Source organism: Euleptes europaea, chromosome 5 (assembly GCF_029931775.1).
Source record: "Euleptes europaea isolate rEulEur1 chromosome 5, rEulEur1.hap1, whole genome shotgun sequence".
Taxonomy (NCBI): Eukaryota; Metazoa; Chordata; class Lepidosauria; order Squamata; family Sphaerodactylidae; genus Euleptes; species Euleptes europaea.
The window spans coordinates 7,864,460-7,878,833 of NC_079316.1; the positions used below are offsets into that span (position 1 = coordinate 7,864,460).

Here is a 14,374-nt window from a genome sequence, read left to right on the forward strand (position 1 = left end):
GAAAGCCCCATGACAGGTCATGCCTTGACGGCACTTGATTATTACTTTCCTGATCCTAGTCCAATACTCTGAGCACAGCACCCCCTGGCTGTCTCATGGAGCCATTTATCTGTTCTGGCTGACATCCATTGAGGTAGTTCTTCTCCATTAATGTGGGTTAAGATTGATAGACTCTAATCTGGAGGACTCCACATGAGCGGCGGACTCTGGTGAACTGGGTTGGTTTCCTCCATGTGAAGCCAGGTGGGTGACCTTGGGCTAGTCACAGTTCTCCCTGAACTCTCTCAGCCCCACCTACCTAACAAGGTGTCTGTTGTGGGGAGAGGAAGGGAAGGCGAATGTACACAGGTTTGAGACTCCTTAAAGGCGGAGAAAATTAGGGTATAAAAACCAATTATTCTTCCCTTCATGTTTCACACTACGACTCCCATGATCAACCATCCAGTTTTGAGCCAACCAGCTTCATTTTCCAATAAGTTACACTAGCTACAAACAGAGCGAGCATGGTGTAGTGGATAAGAGCAGTGGTTTGGAGCAGTGATCTGAAGAACCGGGTTTGATTCCCCACTCCTCCACGTGAGTGGGGAAGGCTAATCTGGTGAACTGGATTTGTCTGTTGTGGGGAGAGGAAGGGAAGGAGATTGTAAGCCGGTTTGATTTTCCTTAAGTGGTAGAGAAAGTCGGCATACAAAAACCAACTCTTCCTCTTCTTCTTCCGCTGCTGCTTCTGACAGGTAGACTAATAGCCATTGAGTGGAAGGGCATGGGGGGAAGGTGTCCTAAAGTTACAGCTGGTCTAGGAGAATATGAGAGGTTGCCTTTGAAAGCCTTTAAGAATTCTTCTTGAATCTCTAAGGTTCCCTGTTGGGTTTTTGTAAATTTTGTACAACCAATGTGAAGATGTGTTCATACCTGGGCATTTTGAGACTGTGTGAAACTTCAGTGGTGCCATACACCTAAATGCTTCACTTGCAGAGCCATCCTAAGCAGAACTACACCCTTCTAAACCCTTTGAAGTCAGTGGGCTTAGGAAAGGAGTAATTTTGCTTAGGATGGCACTGTTGGAAGCCAGTACCTAGCTGGCAACAGAGGCCTTGCTGAAAGTCTTTTCATTTGTGACTTTGGAGAAAAGCAAGGGTATGTATGTGAAAATGCATTAAAATGTAATGTTGGGTTTTCCAGAGGGGTGTGTTTGTCTTGGATTGTGCAGGGGACTGGTGTCAGGAAGCAATTCAGGATTCGGTGCATCTTCTGTGAGATACTTGCATGTAATAGAATTTAGATTTTATCATCATGGCTGTCCAGACTGAGCTATGCTTGGCCCCCCTTTCATTACTGCATCTTGGGTAATGAAGGCAATAACCCTGAAACGCCACTTTGTTTGACTCCTTTTGCTAGTCTTCCACATGTGTGTGTATGGCTGCTGAATGTCTCAGAAACAAGGCATTTTGTCTCTTGTGTGTTTTGTCTCTTGTGGGTCCAAACAGTGGATAAAGCAGGGAAAATAAACAGCACCTGCCATGCTTCTGTATTACTTTTAAGCAGTGTTTTGCCTAGCAGTGGAAAGATTAATTACTTGTTCTTTCTCTTTGGTAGGCTGAAGAATCTAGAATGGCAGGAGAACAGAAACCATCCTGTAATCTCCTTGAGCAGTTTATTATATTAGCCAAAGGCACTAGTGGATCAGCTCTGACAGCCCTTATCAACCAAGTGCTGGAGGCTCCAGGGGTTTACGTCTTTGGAGAGCTGCTGGAGTTAACAAATGTGCAAGAGGTGAGTGGGGTGAAATGCTTAACTTGCCCCCCCTCCCCCAGTCCTTCCACTTCAACAGGGTCTCCTGCTGAAGGACAGTAAACCAGATGGAATCAAGGCAAAAGGCTTTTGCTGATGTCCAGTTTTTCACTAGTGCTGTCTTGCTCTTGTTAGTAAAGCTTGCCCTGCCAAACCAAGAATCCTGGCACTTAGTATCTACAGTCATACTTCTGTCTCCGAAGAGCTGGTGCCTAAATAAGAACATAAGAAAGGCCCTGCTGGATCAGACCCAGGCCCATCAAGTCCAGTAGTCTGTTCACACAGTGGGCAACTAGGTGCCTCTAGGAAGCCCGCAAACAAGACGACTGCAGTAACATTGTCCTGCCTGTGTTTCACAGCACCTTATATAATAGGCATGCTCCTCTGATACTAGAGAGAATAGGCATGCATTATGACTAGTATTCATTTTGACTATTAGCCATGGATAGCCCTCTCCTCTATGAACATGTCCACTCCCCTCTTAAAGCCTTCCAAGGTGGCAGCCATCACCACCTACTGGGGCAGGGAGTTCCACAATTTGACAGTGCGTTGTATGAAGAAATACTTCCTTTTATCTGTTTTAAATCAGTCACCCTCCAGCTTCAGCGGATGACCCTACATTCTAGTATTATGAGAGAGGGAGAAAACTTCTTCCTGTCCACTCTCCATACCATGAATAATTTTATAGACCTCTATAGTGTCTCCCCTTAACCGCCTTCTTTCCAAGCTAAACAGCCCTAAGCAGTTTAACCACTCCTCATACGGTAGTTGCTCTAGGCCCCTGATCATTTTGGTTGCTCTTTTCTGCACCTTCTCAAGCTCTGCAATATCCTTTTTTAGGTGTGGTGACCAGAACTGTATACAGTATTCCAAGTGTGGTCTCACCATAGATTTGTACAAGGGCAGTATGATAGCAGCAGTTTTATTCTCTGTTCCTTGTCTAATTATGGCCAGCATGGAATTTGCCTTTTTCACATCAAGCCTGAACTCTCCCTACAAGCTAAAATGACCAAACTGATGCTATTGTACTGTAGCCACATTATGAGAAGACAAGAGACTAGTCCAGGGGTTGGACTAGATGGCCTGTATGGCCTCTTCCAACTCTATGATTCTATCAGATACCTCAAAAGCGTATATCCTGGAAATCTTGTTGGTCTGTAAAGCGCTGCTACTTGACTCGAAACATACTCTTCTGCAGACCAACATGGAGACCCAACTGAAACTATGCAGAAAGCAATGTTAACGTAAGTGGGTCTGGAGACCAAGTCCTGTGAGGAAAGTTTGAAGGAGCTGGGTATGTTTAGCCTGAAGAGGAGAAGACTGAGAGGGGATATGAGAACCATCTTCAAGAACTTGAAGGGCTGTCACACAGAGGATGGTGTCGAGTTGTTTTCTGTTGCCCGAGAAGGTCGGACCAGAACCAGCGGGTTGAAATTAAATCAAAAGAGTTTCCCTCTAGACATCAGGAAGAATTTTCTAACAGTTAGAGTGGTTCCTCAGTGGAACAGGCTTCCTGGGGAGGTGGTGAGCTCTCCTTCCCTGGAGGTTTTAAAGCAAAGGCTAGATGGCCATCTGTCAGCAATGCTGATTCTGTGACCCTAGGCAGATCATTGAGAGGGAGGGCACCTTGGCCATCTTCTGGGCATGGAGTAGGGATCACTGGATCTGTGTGAGGGAGATCGTTATGAATTTCCTGCATTGTGTAGGGGGTTGGACTAGATGACCCTGGTGATCCCTTCCGACTCTATGATTCTATGCAGTATAAAACAGGGCAGCGAAAGCAGGATAATACACACAGCAACTGGTAATATATACACCAAATAAATCCTGCTTCCTTTTGTCTGTTTTCATCTAATCACTGCTCATCTCTCAAGGACAGATAGGCCTGTAGGTTGCAGCAGAGTTCAGAGGGGACTCTTTTCTTCTGGGACATTGTGCTGTCTACCCCCAGGGGCTTTGCAGGGAACCTGGAACGCAGGGAGCTGGAACAGCTGACCTTGAGCAAAAGCCAGTGCTGTTTCCCTGGCTTAAGAAAGCTTGCTAGAATGTGATGCAACCGCCGGGTGACTTGATTTAGCTGTGGATCAATAGGCCTCTAATGGGTCTAATTTTATCTTCCTCCCCCACCCCGCCCAGCTTGCTGAAGGAGCCAACGCTGCTTATTTTCAGTTGCTGAATCTCTTTGCCTATGGAACATACCCAGATTATGTAGGTAAGTGAGGCTGGAATACTAAAGATTCCACCACCCCTGCTTGTAGAGCCAGCATGGTGTAGTGGTTAAGAGCTGTGGTTTGGAGCGGTGGACTCTTATCTGGAGAACCGGGTTTGTTTCCCCACTCCTCCACATGAGTGGCGGACCCCAATCTGGTGAATTGGATTTGTTTCCTCACTCCTCCACACGAAGCCAGCTGGATGACCTTGGACTAGTCACACTCTCAGCCCCACCTACCTCACAGGGTGCCTGTTGTGGGGAGGGAAAGAGAACGTGATGGTCAGCTGGTTTGATTCTCCCTTAAGGGGTAGAGAAAGTTGGCATATAAAAACCAACCCTTCTTCTTCTTCATACCAGTGGGCAAAACGAAGGGATGCAGAATAAGGAAGGGAAGGGGGAGCCGAGTGTGGTGGGTGTTAAGTGTGTGATTCTAAACGGAATTGTTGGTAAAGCATGACGAAGGATCTTGTGAACGTCTTGTTGTACCAGTTCAAAAATTTTGTGTTCAGGCCTGGGGATTGCTGATGTAACTTCTGTCAAAACATGCTGGTGTGCTGAGAGCCAGCGTGGTATAGAGTGGCAGACTCTAATCTGGAGAACTGGGTTGGTTTCTTCACTCCTACACATGAAGCCTGCTGGGTGACCTTGGCTAGTGGCAGATGCAGAGAGTGGTCATGTTGGTCTGCAACAAGTCAAGTCCAGTAGCACCTTAGAGAGAGAGCCAGCTTGGTGTAGTGGTTAAGAGTGGCGAACTCTGATCTGATGAACTGGGTTCGATTCCCCACTCTTCCACATGAAGCCGACCGGGTGACCTTGGGCCAGTCACAGTTCTCTCCGAACTCTCTCAGTCCCACCTACCTCACATGGTGCCTGTTGTGGGGGGCGGGTGGGGGGGAAGAGAAGGTGATTGTAAGCCGCTTTGAGACTCCTTTCGGTAGAGAAAAGCAGGGTATAAAAACCAACTCTTATTATTATTATTTCATGATGTCCATTCAGTGTCATCCCTCCTGTTCTTCCATGTACCTGTCCAAAATTTGAGGCAAGATGAATGATTGCTAGAAACAAAGCATAAATGTGTTGGGTTTTCATTTCTGTGTAGCTTATGGTTATGACTTTGAAGACCCTTTATGACCCATACATTCGAAGGACTATCTCCTTCCATATGTCCCTGTTCACCAGCTACAATCAGCAGGCAGCCATCTTTTGGCTACCCCACCACTTCAAGTGGCCCGTCTGGCATCGACCAGAGCCTGGCCTTTTCCATCGTGACCCCCGCTCTGTGTAATGGGCTCCCTGAAGAGGCGAGATGAGACCTCTCCTTGGAGATCTTCAGGAGGCACTGCAAGGCCCTCCTGTTTGCCAGGGCGTTGGGGGGGGGTGTTGAATGGCAGGGCATCTTTTAAGGGGGAAGAAATTTGAGGTTTGCTATTTTATTTTTGGTTTCAGCTGGGGGTGTTTTGACTATTATAAGCTGCCTTGAACCACAAAGAAAGAAGGGATGTAAATGTTTTAATGGAAGTTTTAATGGTGAGCTCTCCTTCCCTGGAAGTTTTTAAGCAGAGGCTTAGATGGCCATCTGTCAGCAATGCTGATTCTATGACCTTCGGCAAATCATGAGAGGGAGGGCATCTTGGCCATCTTCTGGGCACGGAGTAGGGGTCACTGGGGGTGTGTGGGGGAGGTGGTTGTGAATTCCCTGCATTGTGCAGGGGGTTGAACTAGATGACCCTGGTGGTCCCTTCCAACTCTATGATTCTGTGTTTCTAAATAAGTAATATAAGTGCTGAATCCAGGCTCACTCACCCATCTTCTTTGGTATTATAAATATGAGTGCATAGTTAAGCAGTGGATCGGACCCTTCTGTCCCGAGGAGCAGTCTCTTAATGCTCCATACACTCCCTTCCCCTGGCTTAGTTCCTACAGGGAGACGGAGGAGCTCCTCTTGACTCCAAAGAGCTCAGCTTATAAGGGCCTGAAATGCGAAATAATAATGTTGGGCCGACTCCGTTCGACCGTAACCTGAAGATTCTCTAAAATTTCAATCCCTTGCACAGCAAACAAGAACAACCTGCCGGAGCTAACGGGGGCCCAGAAGAACAAGCTGAAGCATTTAACGATTGTCAGCTTAGCTTCCAGAATGAAGGTAATCCGTTAAAGGCCGACCATCTTGGCAAGAGCGCGCTGCCAGCACAGTGGTGTGTGTCGGCGTTGGGGAGTGTATGAGGTTTGGTGAAGCCGGTGTAGCCATCTCCTGTCACGCATCAGAGGTTTCAGAACCGGCTCAATGTCTTTTCAGCAGCAGAAGGAGCAGGAGAGGACGGCTGGTTCATGGGGCCACGAGTGCCTCTTGTTGGGAGCTCCACAGGTGCCCTGGCTTGCTGTTCCCTCCGCCTCTCCCAGATTGTAACTTGAATGCAGGCTCCGCCAGCCAGAGTGTCGTAGGAGAGCCAGCATGGTGTAGTGGTTAAGAATGGTGGTTTGGAGCAGTGGAGTCTGATCTGGAGAACCAGGTTTGATTCCCCGCTCCTCCACATGAGCGGCAGAGGCGAATCTGGTGAACTGGATTTGTTTCCCTACTCCTACACATGAAACCAGCTGGGTGACTGTGGGCTAGTCACAGCTCTCTCAGCCTCACCTACCTCACAGGGTGTCTGTTGTGGGGAGGGATAAGGGAAGGTGATGGTAAGCCAGTTTGATTCTCCCTTAAGTGGCAGAGAAAGTCAGCATATAAAAACCAACTCTTCTTCTTCGGCTGTGGGCTCACTCAGTAGCCTTGGGCAAGGTCCTTTATTTCAACTTCCACTGAAGAAGCTGCTACACCTATTGTTACAACGGTACAGTGATACAAAGATAGTCTAGCTGCTGATTTAAAAAAAAACTGCAAAAAGATCTGGTGGCTCATGGGAGGGGTAGCCATTTCCAGGGGATTGGGGCAGAGGAACTGCAGGGTGAGTTACCATGTGGAAGCACTTCATCTGCAGCCTATGGGGAAACCACAAAATCCCACATAGGTGACAGGAGATGCAGGGGATTGAACCTGGAACCTTCTGCATGCCAAGCAGATGCTCTACCACTGAGCCACGGCCTCTCCCCAAAAAATCATCGTTGTCTACTCAGACAGGCAGTGGCTTCTCCAGGGTCTCAGGCAGAGGTCTTTCGCATCATCTGCTTGCCTAGTCCCTTTAACTGCAGATGCCGGGGACTGAACCTGGGACCTTCTGCATGCCAAGCAGAGGCTTTACCATTGAGCCATGGCCTATCCCCATGAAGCTGCCTTCTACTGAATCAGCCCCTTGGTCCATCAAAGTCAGTATTGTCTACTCAGACTGGCAGTGGCTTCTCCAGGATCTCAGGCAGGGGTCTTTCACATCACCTACCTGCCTAGTCCCTTTAACTGGAGATGCCGGGGATTGAACCTGGGACCTTCTGCAAGCCAAGCAGATGCTCTGCCATTGAGCCATGGCCTATCCCCATGAAGCTGCCTTCTACTGAATCAGCCCCTTGGTCCATCAAAGTCAGTATTTTCTACTCAGACCAGAAACGGCTTCTCCAGGGTCTCAGGCAGGGGTCTTTCACATCATCTACTTGCCTAGTCCCTTTAACTGGAGATTCCGGGGATTGAACCTGGGACCTTCTGCATGCCAAGCAGAGGCTCTGCCACTGAGCCATGGCCAGGTATATCCTAGTCTAGGGTCAATCTGTACTCTCCCAAAGTGACGGCTTGCCCTGGGTGTTGCTCTTGTCGTGGGCTTATGAGACCCTGATATTTCTTTTGATTGCACATTTACAGCATTTTGTAGGTATGAAATGTCCAAGCTGAATTTGAACATTTTCAAGTTCAAATAGGTTGTGTCCTGCCTAAATTGTAGGAGTTTAAGCTAAGTAGGTTAAAGTATCTCTTCTTAAGAAGGGATTCGTTCTGTAAGTGTATTCACTGAACAGTAGAGACTGCTCCACTCTTTCCCCCGCCTCCCCCCCAGTGCATCCCTTATTCCGTGTTACTGAAAGACCTGGAGATGCGGAACCTGCGGGAGCTGGAAGACCTCATCATCGAAGCCATTTACACAGACATCATCCAGGGGAAGCTCGACCAGCGTAACCAGGTGCTGGAGGTGGACTTCTGCATTGGCAGGGACATTCAGAGGAAGGACATCAGCAATATCATTAAAACGCTCCACGAGTGGTGAGTTGGCCGCCCTGCGGGCCCTGGATCACATGGTGCACACCTCCCTGGCCCTGTTTTCCCTGTTCCTGGCCTGCAACCCTGTTCCTCCACATGAGCAGTGGATTCTAATCTGGTGAACTGGGTTAGTTTCCCTACTCCTACACATGAAGCCAGCTGGGTGACCTTGGGCTAGTCACACTCAGTCCCACCTACCTCATAGGGTGTCTGTTGTGGGGGGGGGGGGAAGGGAAGGTGATTGTAAGTCGGTTTGATTCTTCCTTAAGTGGTGGAGAAAGTCGGCATATAAAAACCAACTCTTCTTCGTCCTTGAACTTGTCGGTGTTTTGTTTGTAGGTGCGACGGGTGCGAAGCGGTCCTGGTAGGAATCGAGCAGCAGGTGCTGAGAGCCAACCAATACAAGGAGAACCACAACCGAACTCAGCAGCAGGTGGAGACGGAGGTGGGTGTCCGTGCACGGGGAGCGGCTGTTATCGGTCAAGCAAGTAGCAGGCAGTCTTCATCACTTGGGACCGACGCTTGAGCCCCCGAGTCTTTCCCTCACCCGCTTCAGCCGGTTGTCATAAATCCTTTGCCATGCTGGCAACCCCTTCAGAGTGGTATTTGAAATCGAGTCCTGGCTCTCTGGGGTGTGTTTGTGTGTGCAACTGAGTGTTCAGAAAGAAGTACAACAGCTGAAGCTGGAGGGTGAGAGATTCAAAACAGATAAAAGGAAGTATTTCGTCACACAATACATAGTTAAATGGTGGAACTCCCTTCCCCAGGATGTGGTGATGGCTGCCAACTTGGAAGGCTTGAAGAGGGGAGTGGACATGTTCATGGAGGAGAGGGCTATCCGTGGCTACTAGTAAAAATGGATACTAGTCATGAAATTCTCCAAACTGAAAGAGTTGAGCTGAAGAATGTTAAAATTTCAAATATATAAATTTTAATATGGTACACAATAAAGTTAAAAACACAATAAAGTTTAATGTGCACAGTAAAGTTAAAAACAAACAGTAAAGTTACTAGCCTATATAGTAGGCTAGTAATTCACAATAAATAAATACATAAAACACATACACAGTTGTTATATAACCGTACAATGGCCAAAGTAGGACCAAACTAGGACCAGACGTGTTTTGGCCTCATATAGGCCTTCCTCAGTGGTCATACGTTAAATTGTAATATAGTACACATCCTAACAATCTAATTTCGTAATTCAAGGTGGAAAATGCATACAGGCCCTTTTTGTCATGTGGCTTCTTGTAAAAATATTTATTCCATGTACACTAGAACATGTCTCACATCTCCCACCTTGTATTTCATGCCAGGCTTCTGAGGATGTGTGTACATCAAACTGTGTGTTAGGTTGAAAACCTATTCTCTCCAATATCAGAGGAGCATGCTTTTTATACTAGGTGCTGTGGAACACAGGTAGGACAAATGCTGCTGCAGCCGTCTTGCTTGTGGTCTTCCTAGAGACACCTGGTTGGCCACTGTGTGGACAGACTGCTGGACTTGATAGGCCTGGGTCGGATCCAGCAGGGCTTTTCTTATGTTCTTATGAAGTGAAATAAGGGGAGTTCTCTCAGTGGAAGCTGCCTCTGCGCTGCCATGAAATGGCCTCCAGGTGGCAGCAGAGACATGGGAATATTGGCTGCTCGGGAGACCCATTTGAGAAATCCCCTGCGGGGTATCTTAGAAACATATAGCTGGAAGGTACCTCATGGGTCATCTAGTCCAGCCCCCTACACAACACAGGACATTCCAACTACGTCCCCTCTGATTCCTCCAGTGACCCCTCCTCAGTGCCCTGGAACATCTCTCTTCTTTTGGTGCCTCATCCAGAACACTGATTTTTCTACTTGGAGAGGAACTTAACATGTGTCCCTTGCCCTGACCATTTAGCCCAGCTGGCTTCCTATGTAGGAGTGGGGAAACAAACCTGGTTCTCCAGATTAGAGTCTGCCGCTCCAATCTACCACTCATGACCACTACCCCAAGCGTGCCAGAGGTCGGCTGGCAATCCGCTTCTGCAGCCCTCCACGTTCCAGCTCTCCAGGTGGGGTCTTGTTGCCGCGTTCTAACCGAGCGGCTTGCTTTTCTCTCTCTCCCCCCCCCCTTCCTTTCAGGTCACCAACATCAAGAAGACGCTCAAAGCCACGGCTGCCTCCTCGGCCCAGGAGATGGAGCAGCAGCTGGCGGAGCGGGAGTGCCCCCCACACGCCGAGCAGAGGCCGCCCACCAAGAAGCTGTCCAAGGTCAAAGGGCTGGTGTCCAATCGCCACTAGCGCCCGCCCCAGGGAGGGCGTCGGTCATGCCCCTCCTCTGGAAGGAGCTTCTGCGGCCCCCGGCATCTCTTTCCAGGAGGTTCCGGCTCTGTCGTGGTTCTGCCTGCTGGAGGACGCTGGCCTGGTTCAGACTTCAGCCAGCAGGGGGCACTGCTAGCCTCCTTGTGCCCCAGAGCTCTTAGGGAAGGAACTTGAGGGCACGGACGAGTCCCAGGGCAGGGGCAGGGAGTGGAAATAAGGGTGCAGTTGGCAGGAGGCTTTCGCAGCAGGCGTGGGCCTCCTTCCGCGGTCCTCTGCCGCTCTCGCCTCTACCTGTGTTCTGCAGCACCAGGGCTCAGCTGAGGGAGGGGTGTCTCCGACGTTCACCTCCTGACTCTTCCACGTACCAAAGGGAGCATTGCGCTTCTGGCCAAGGGAAACGGCCTTGCGTCCCCCTGTTCCGTCCAGGTTTCTATCTTAGGGTGCAACTCTCTACCTCACGCTAGGAAAGCCGGAGGTCGGCCCGGGCTGTGTTTGCCAGATGCCCCCGCTGGCTGCCAGCTTTCCAGGTTGTGTCCTGCAGCTCTGAAGCGGAGGGACGCGGGGGGGATCCGGAAGGCCCAGCTGCTATTCCCGCCCCCTCCTGCCCCGCCATCATTACAAGGGGCATGGCTGCAGAGCTCGTAAGTTCTCGATGTGTTCCACGGTAACGTGTCTCTCCCACCCCTTCCCAAATCCTTTAGGAGTGTAAGACGTATTAAAATCTTCCCAGATGGAAGCAAGCTGTTTGAAAGGGATTCCTCCCCACCACCGCAGACCCCCAGAACGATAGCCCAGAACCTCCGACACCGATGGTAGAGGCACCCCCTGGTTCCAGCTGAGGCCTCTGCCAGGATTTCAGAACTTGAACTCCTTTCTGGTTGTGTTTGACCCTTTTCATTTTTGTAAAACAAAAAAATTATTTTGTACCTTTTGTTGGGAGATTTGAGCCTTTGTGTCTTTTGATATTTGTTATAGACTTATTGAAGGTGACTTGCACCTGGGTCAGAAGGATTGTGGTGTTTTTTTCTATTAAAAAAGATGGAAAAATGATTTTATTGTTTAAATTAGCGTTTACATTTTTTATAATCCCATCTCAAGGGTAACACTTGTGCATGGAATCACGAGCCGGGGTTTTGAGCAGGCGGCCTGGAGGTTCTTTTCCTGGCATCCTGGGAACTTGGACGCCACCGTCACTTCCTGTACTATGGACGTAGGAAGCTGCCTTATATTGAATCAGGATTGTCTACTCATATTGACAGCAGCTCTCCAGGATTTCATGCCCTACTGCCTGGTCCTTTCAACTGGAGATGCCGGGGATTGAACCTGGGACCTTCTGCATGCCAAGGAGATGTTCTTCTACTGAGCCACAGCCCCTCTCCTAATCTTAGCCTTCCTTTAAACCTGCAGATTTTGCTAGCCCTCAACCTTTTCAGGCATTCACTAGTCCTTTGCATAGCGCTCATAAAGCTGTAGTATACTGACTCAAACCTTTGGTCTGAGAGTCAGTATTGTCTACTCAGACTGGCAGCGGCTCTCCTGGGTCTCAGCAAAGGTCTTTCACATCACCTACTTTCTGGTCTTTTTAACTAGGAATACTGGGATTGAACTTGGGACCTTCTGCATGCCAAGCTGAAGCTCTCCCATTCAGCCTCGACTCCTCTCCACGATGGCCTGAAAGGACTCTGCCTTATGCCAAGAGACCGTTAATCTCTCAAGAGTGCCGTTCGCTTTGATGGGCAGCCGCTCTCCCACGTATGCCTTACCTTTTAAATTGAATATTGAACTGGGCCCCTGCTGGGTGCCAATTGAATCTCTGCTGCTGAGCCCCCTAACTTGGTTTTTCTCTGCCACCTCCAAGGAGATTTCTGTTTATAATATTTGCAAGTCTGCTTCTTGACTTGACAGAATTGGCGAGAATGCAGCGTGAGCTGACGTCCTCCCTCCCTTCACCGGTGAAAGCCAGGGGAGGTTTTTTTTCTGAGTGGCTCTGATGTTCCCCGCTGCAGTTCAAATGGACCTCAGAGTGAGGTACCCTCTTCTTTCCTCAGAGATATGAAGTGGGCAGGGAAGGTCATAGCAGATGTGGTGTAATGGTTAAGAGCAGCTGACTCTTATCTGATGAACTAGGGGTGTTTCCCCACTCCACATGAGTGGCCGCGAACTCTGGAGAACTGTGATCAATTCCCCTCCACATGAGCAGCGGACACTAATCTGGTGAACCGGGTTAGTTTCCCCACTCCTATACATTAATCCAGCTGGGTGTCCTTAAGCTAGTCACAGTTCTCTCTGAACTCTCTCAGCCTCACCTACCTCACCAGGTGTCTGTTGTGGGGAGAGGAAGGGAAGGAGATTGAAAGTGAGACTCCTTAAAGTGAGAGAAAATCAGGGTATAAAAACCAACTCTTCTGATGAACAGAATTTGCAGAATTCTGAACTCACCCACTGGCACCTCTCCTTTACTTGAGATTCATTTATGCCATTTTCTTTGTCTGGACTCATGGCAAAGAAGCCCTTGAAAGATTTCACCAGGCTTTCAACGACTTCCACCCCACCATCAATCTAACTGTGAATTACTCCAAACAAGAAATCAACTTCCTAGACACCACAGTACGGATCCACGGGGGGACACAAGCACCACATTGTACCGGAAACCGATGGATCGGCAAAAGTATCTAAATGCGTCCAGCCACCACCCCAACCATATCAGACAATCCATTGTCTATAGCCAAGCCCTACGCTATAGTTGCATCTGCTCCAGTCCTTCAGACAGAGATACACACTTGAGAGACCTACAGCAAACATTTTTGAAACTACAATATCCTGCTGATATGGTGAGAAAGATGATTGAGAAAGCCAGAATGATACCCAGGCACAACTTACTACAAGATAAGCCCAGAGAGAATGACAACAGAACACCTCTGGTTGTCACTTATAGCTCCCAACTAAAACCAGTCCAACATATTATTAAGGACCTACAACCAATGCTGGATTGTAACACTTCCCTCGCTGAAGCACTGGGGGAGCGTCCCTTTCTTGCTTACAGACAGCCGGCTAACCTAAAACAACTTCTCACCCATGATGATAAACTACTTAACAGAAACATGGACTCTGGCACCAAGGCCTGCAAGAAACCAAGGTGCCAACTTTGCCCTCATATAGATTCTAGGAACATCATCTCTGGACCCACCAATGTCAGCTATACTATCTCAGGTTCATACTTCTGCTCATCCTCTAATGTGATTTATGCCATCACATGCTAGCAATGCCCTTCCACAATCTACATTGGACAAACAGGTCAGTCTCTTAGACAAAGATTAAATGGACATAAGTCTGACATCAGAAACCACAATATTCAAAAACCAGTGGGAGAACATTTCAACCTTCCAGGACATTCTGTTGCAGATTTAAGAGTAGCAATCTCAAAGGGAGATTGAAAAGAGAAACTGCTGAATTACAGTTGATATTCAAACTAAAGACAATGCATTTACCTGGGCTGAATAAAGACCTTGCATTCATGGCTCATTACCAATGCTGATTTCTCCACACCCATCTCTCCCTTGGACATCACAGACTCTTCTGCATACCACACCTAATCCCATCACGCCTGCTATTCACATTTACATACTGTTAACATTTACATACTAATGCTTGTCTGAATTCACTCTCCTCTACTTAAAGACAGATGGATTCACATTCTAGCTGTATCTGAAGAAGTGAGCTGCGGCTCACGAAAGCTCATACCCTACCAGAAAATATTTTTGTTAGTCTTTAAGGTGCTACTGGACTCTTGCCCTTTTCTACTACTGCAGACAGACTAACACGGCTACCCACTGAGAATTTGCAAGGGCAGATTTTTTTTTTTTTAAATCCTCTCCATAAGTGGGGGAGGGACGC

At 48.3% G+C, this 14,374-nt stretch overlaps 1 protein-coding gene across 1 annotated transcript; it reads left to right on the forward strand.

Annotated features, from left to right (window-relative positions):
• The first annotated feature begins 1,610 nt into the window (after positions 1-1,610).
• On the forward strand, positions 1,611-10,460 carry COPS7B (COP9 signalosome subunit 7B). The gene is made up of 6 exons (XM_056849919.1): positions 1,611-1,773; positions 3,928-4,003; positions 6,058-6,146; positions 7,984-8,186; positions 8,523-8,628; positions 10,301-10,460. The coding sequence occupies exons 1-6, from the start codon at positions 1,612-1,614 to the stop codon at positions 10,457-10,459; spliced, it is 795 nt and encodes a 264-aa protein (XP_056705897.1). The 5' UTR covers position 1,611; the 3' UTR covers position 10,460.
• The last annotated feature ends 3,914 nt before the right edge of the window (positions 10,461-14,374 follow it).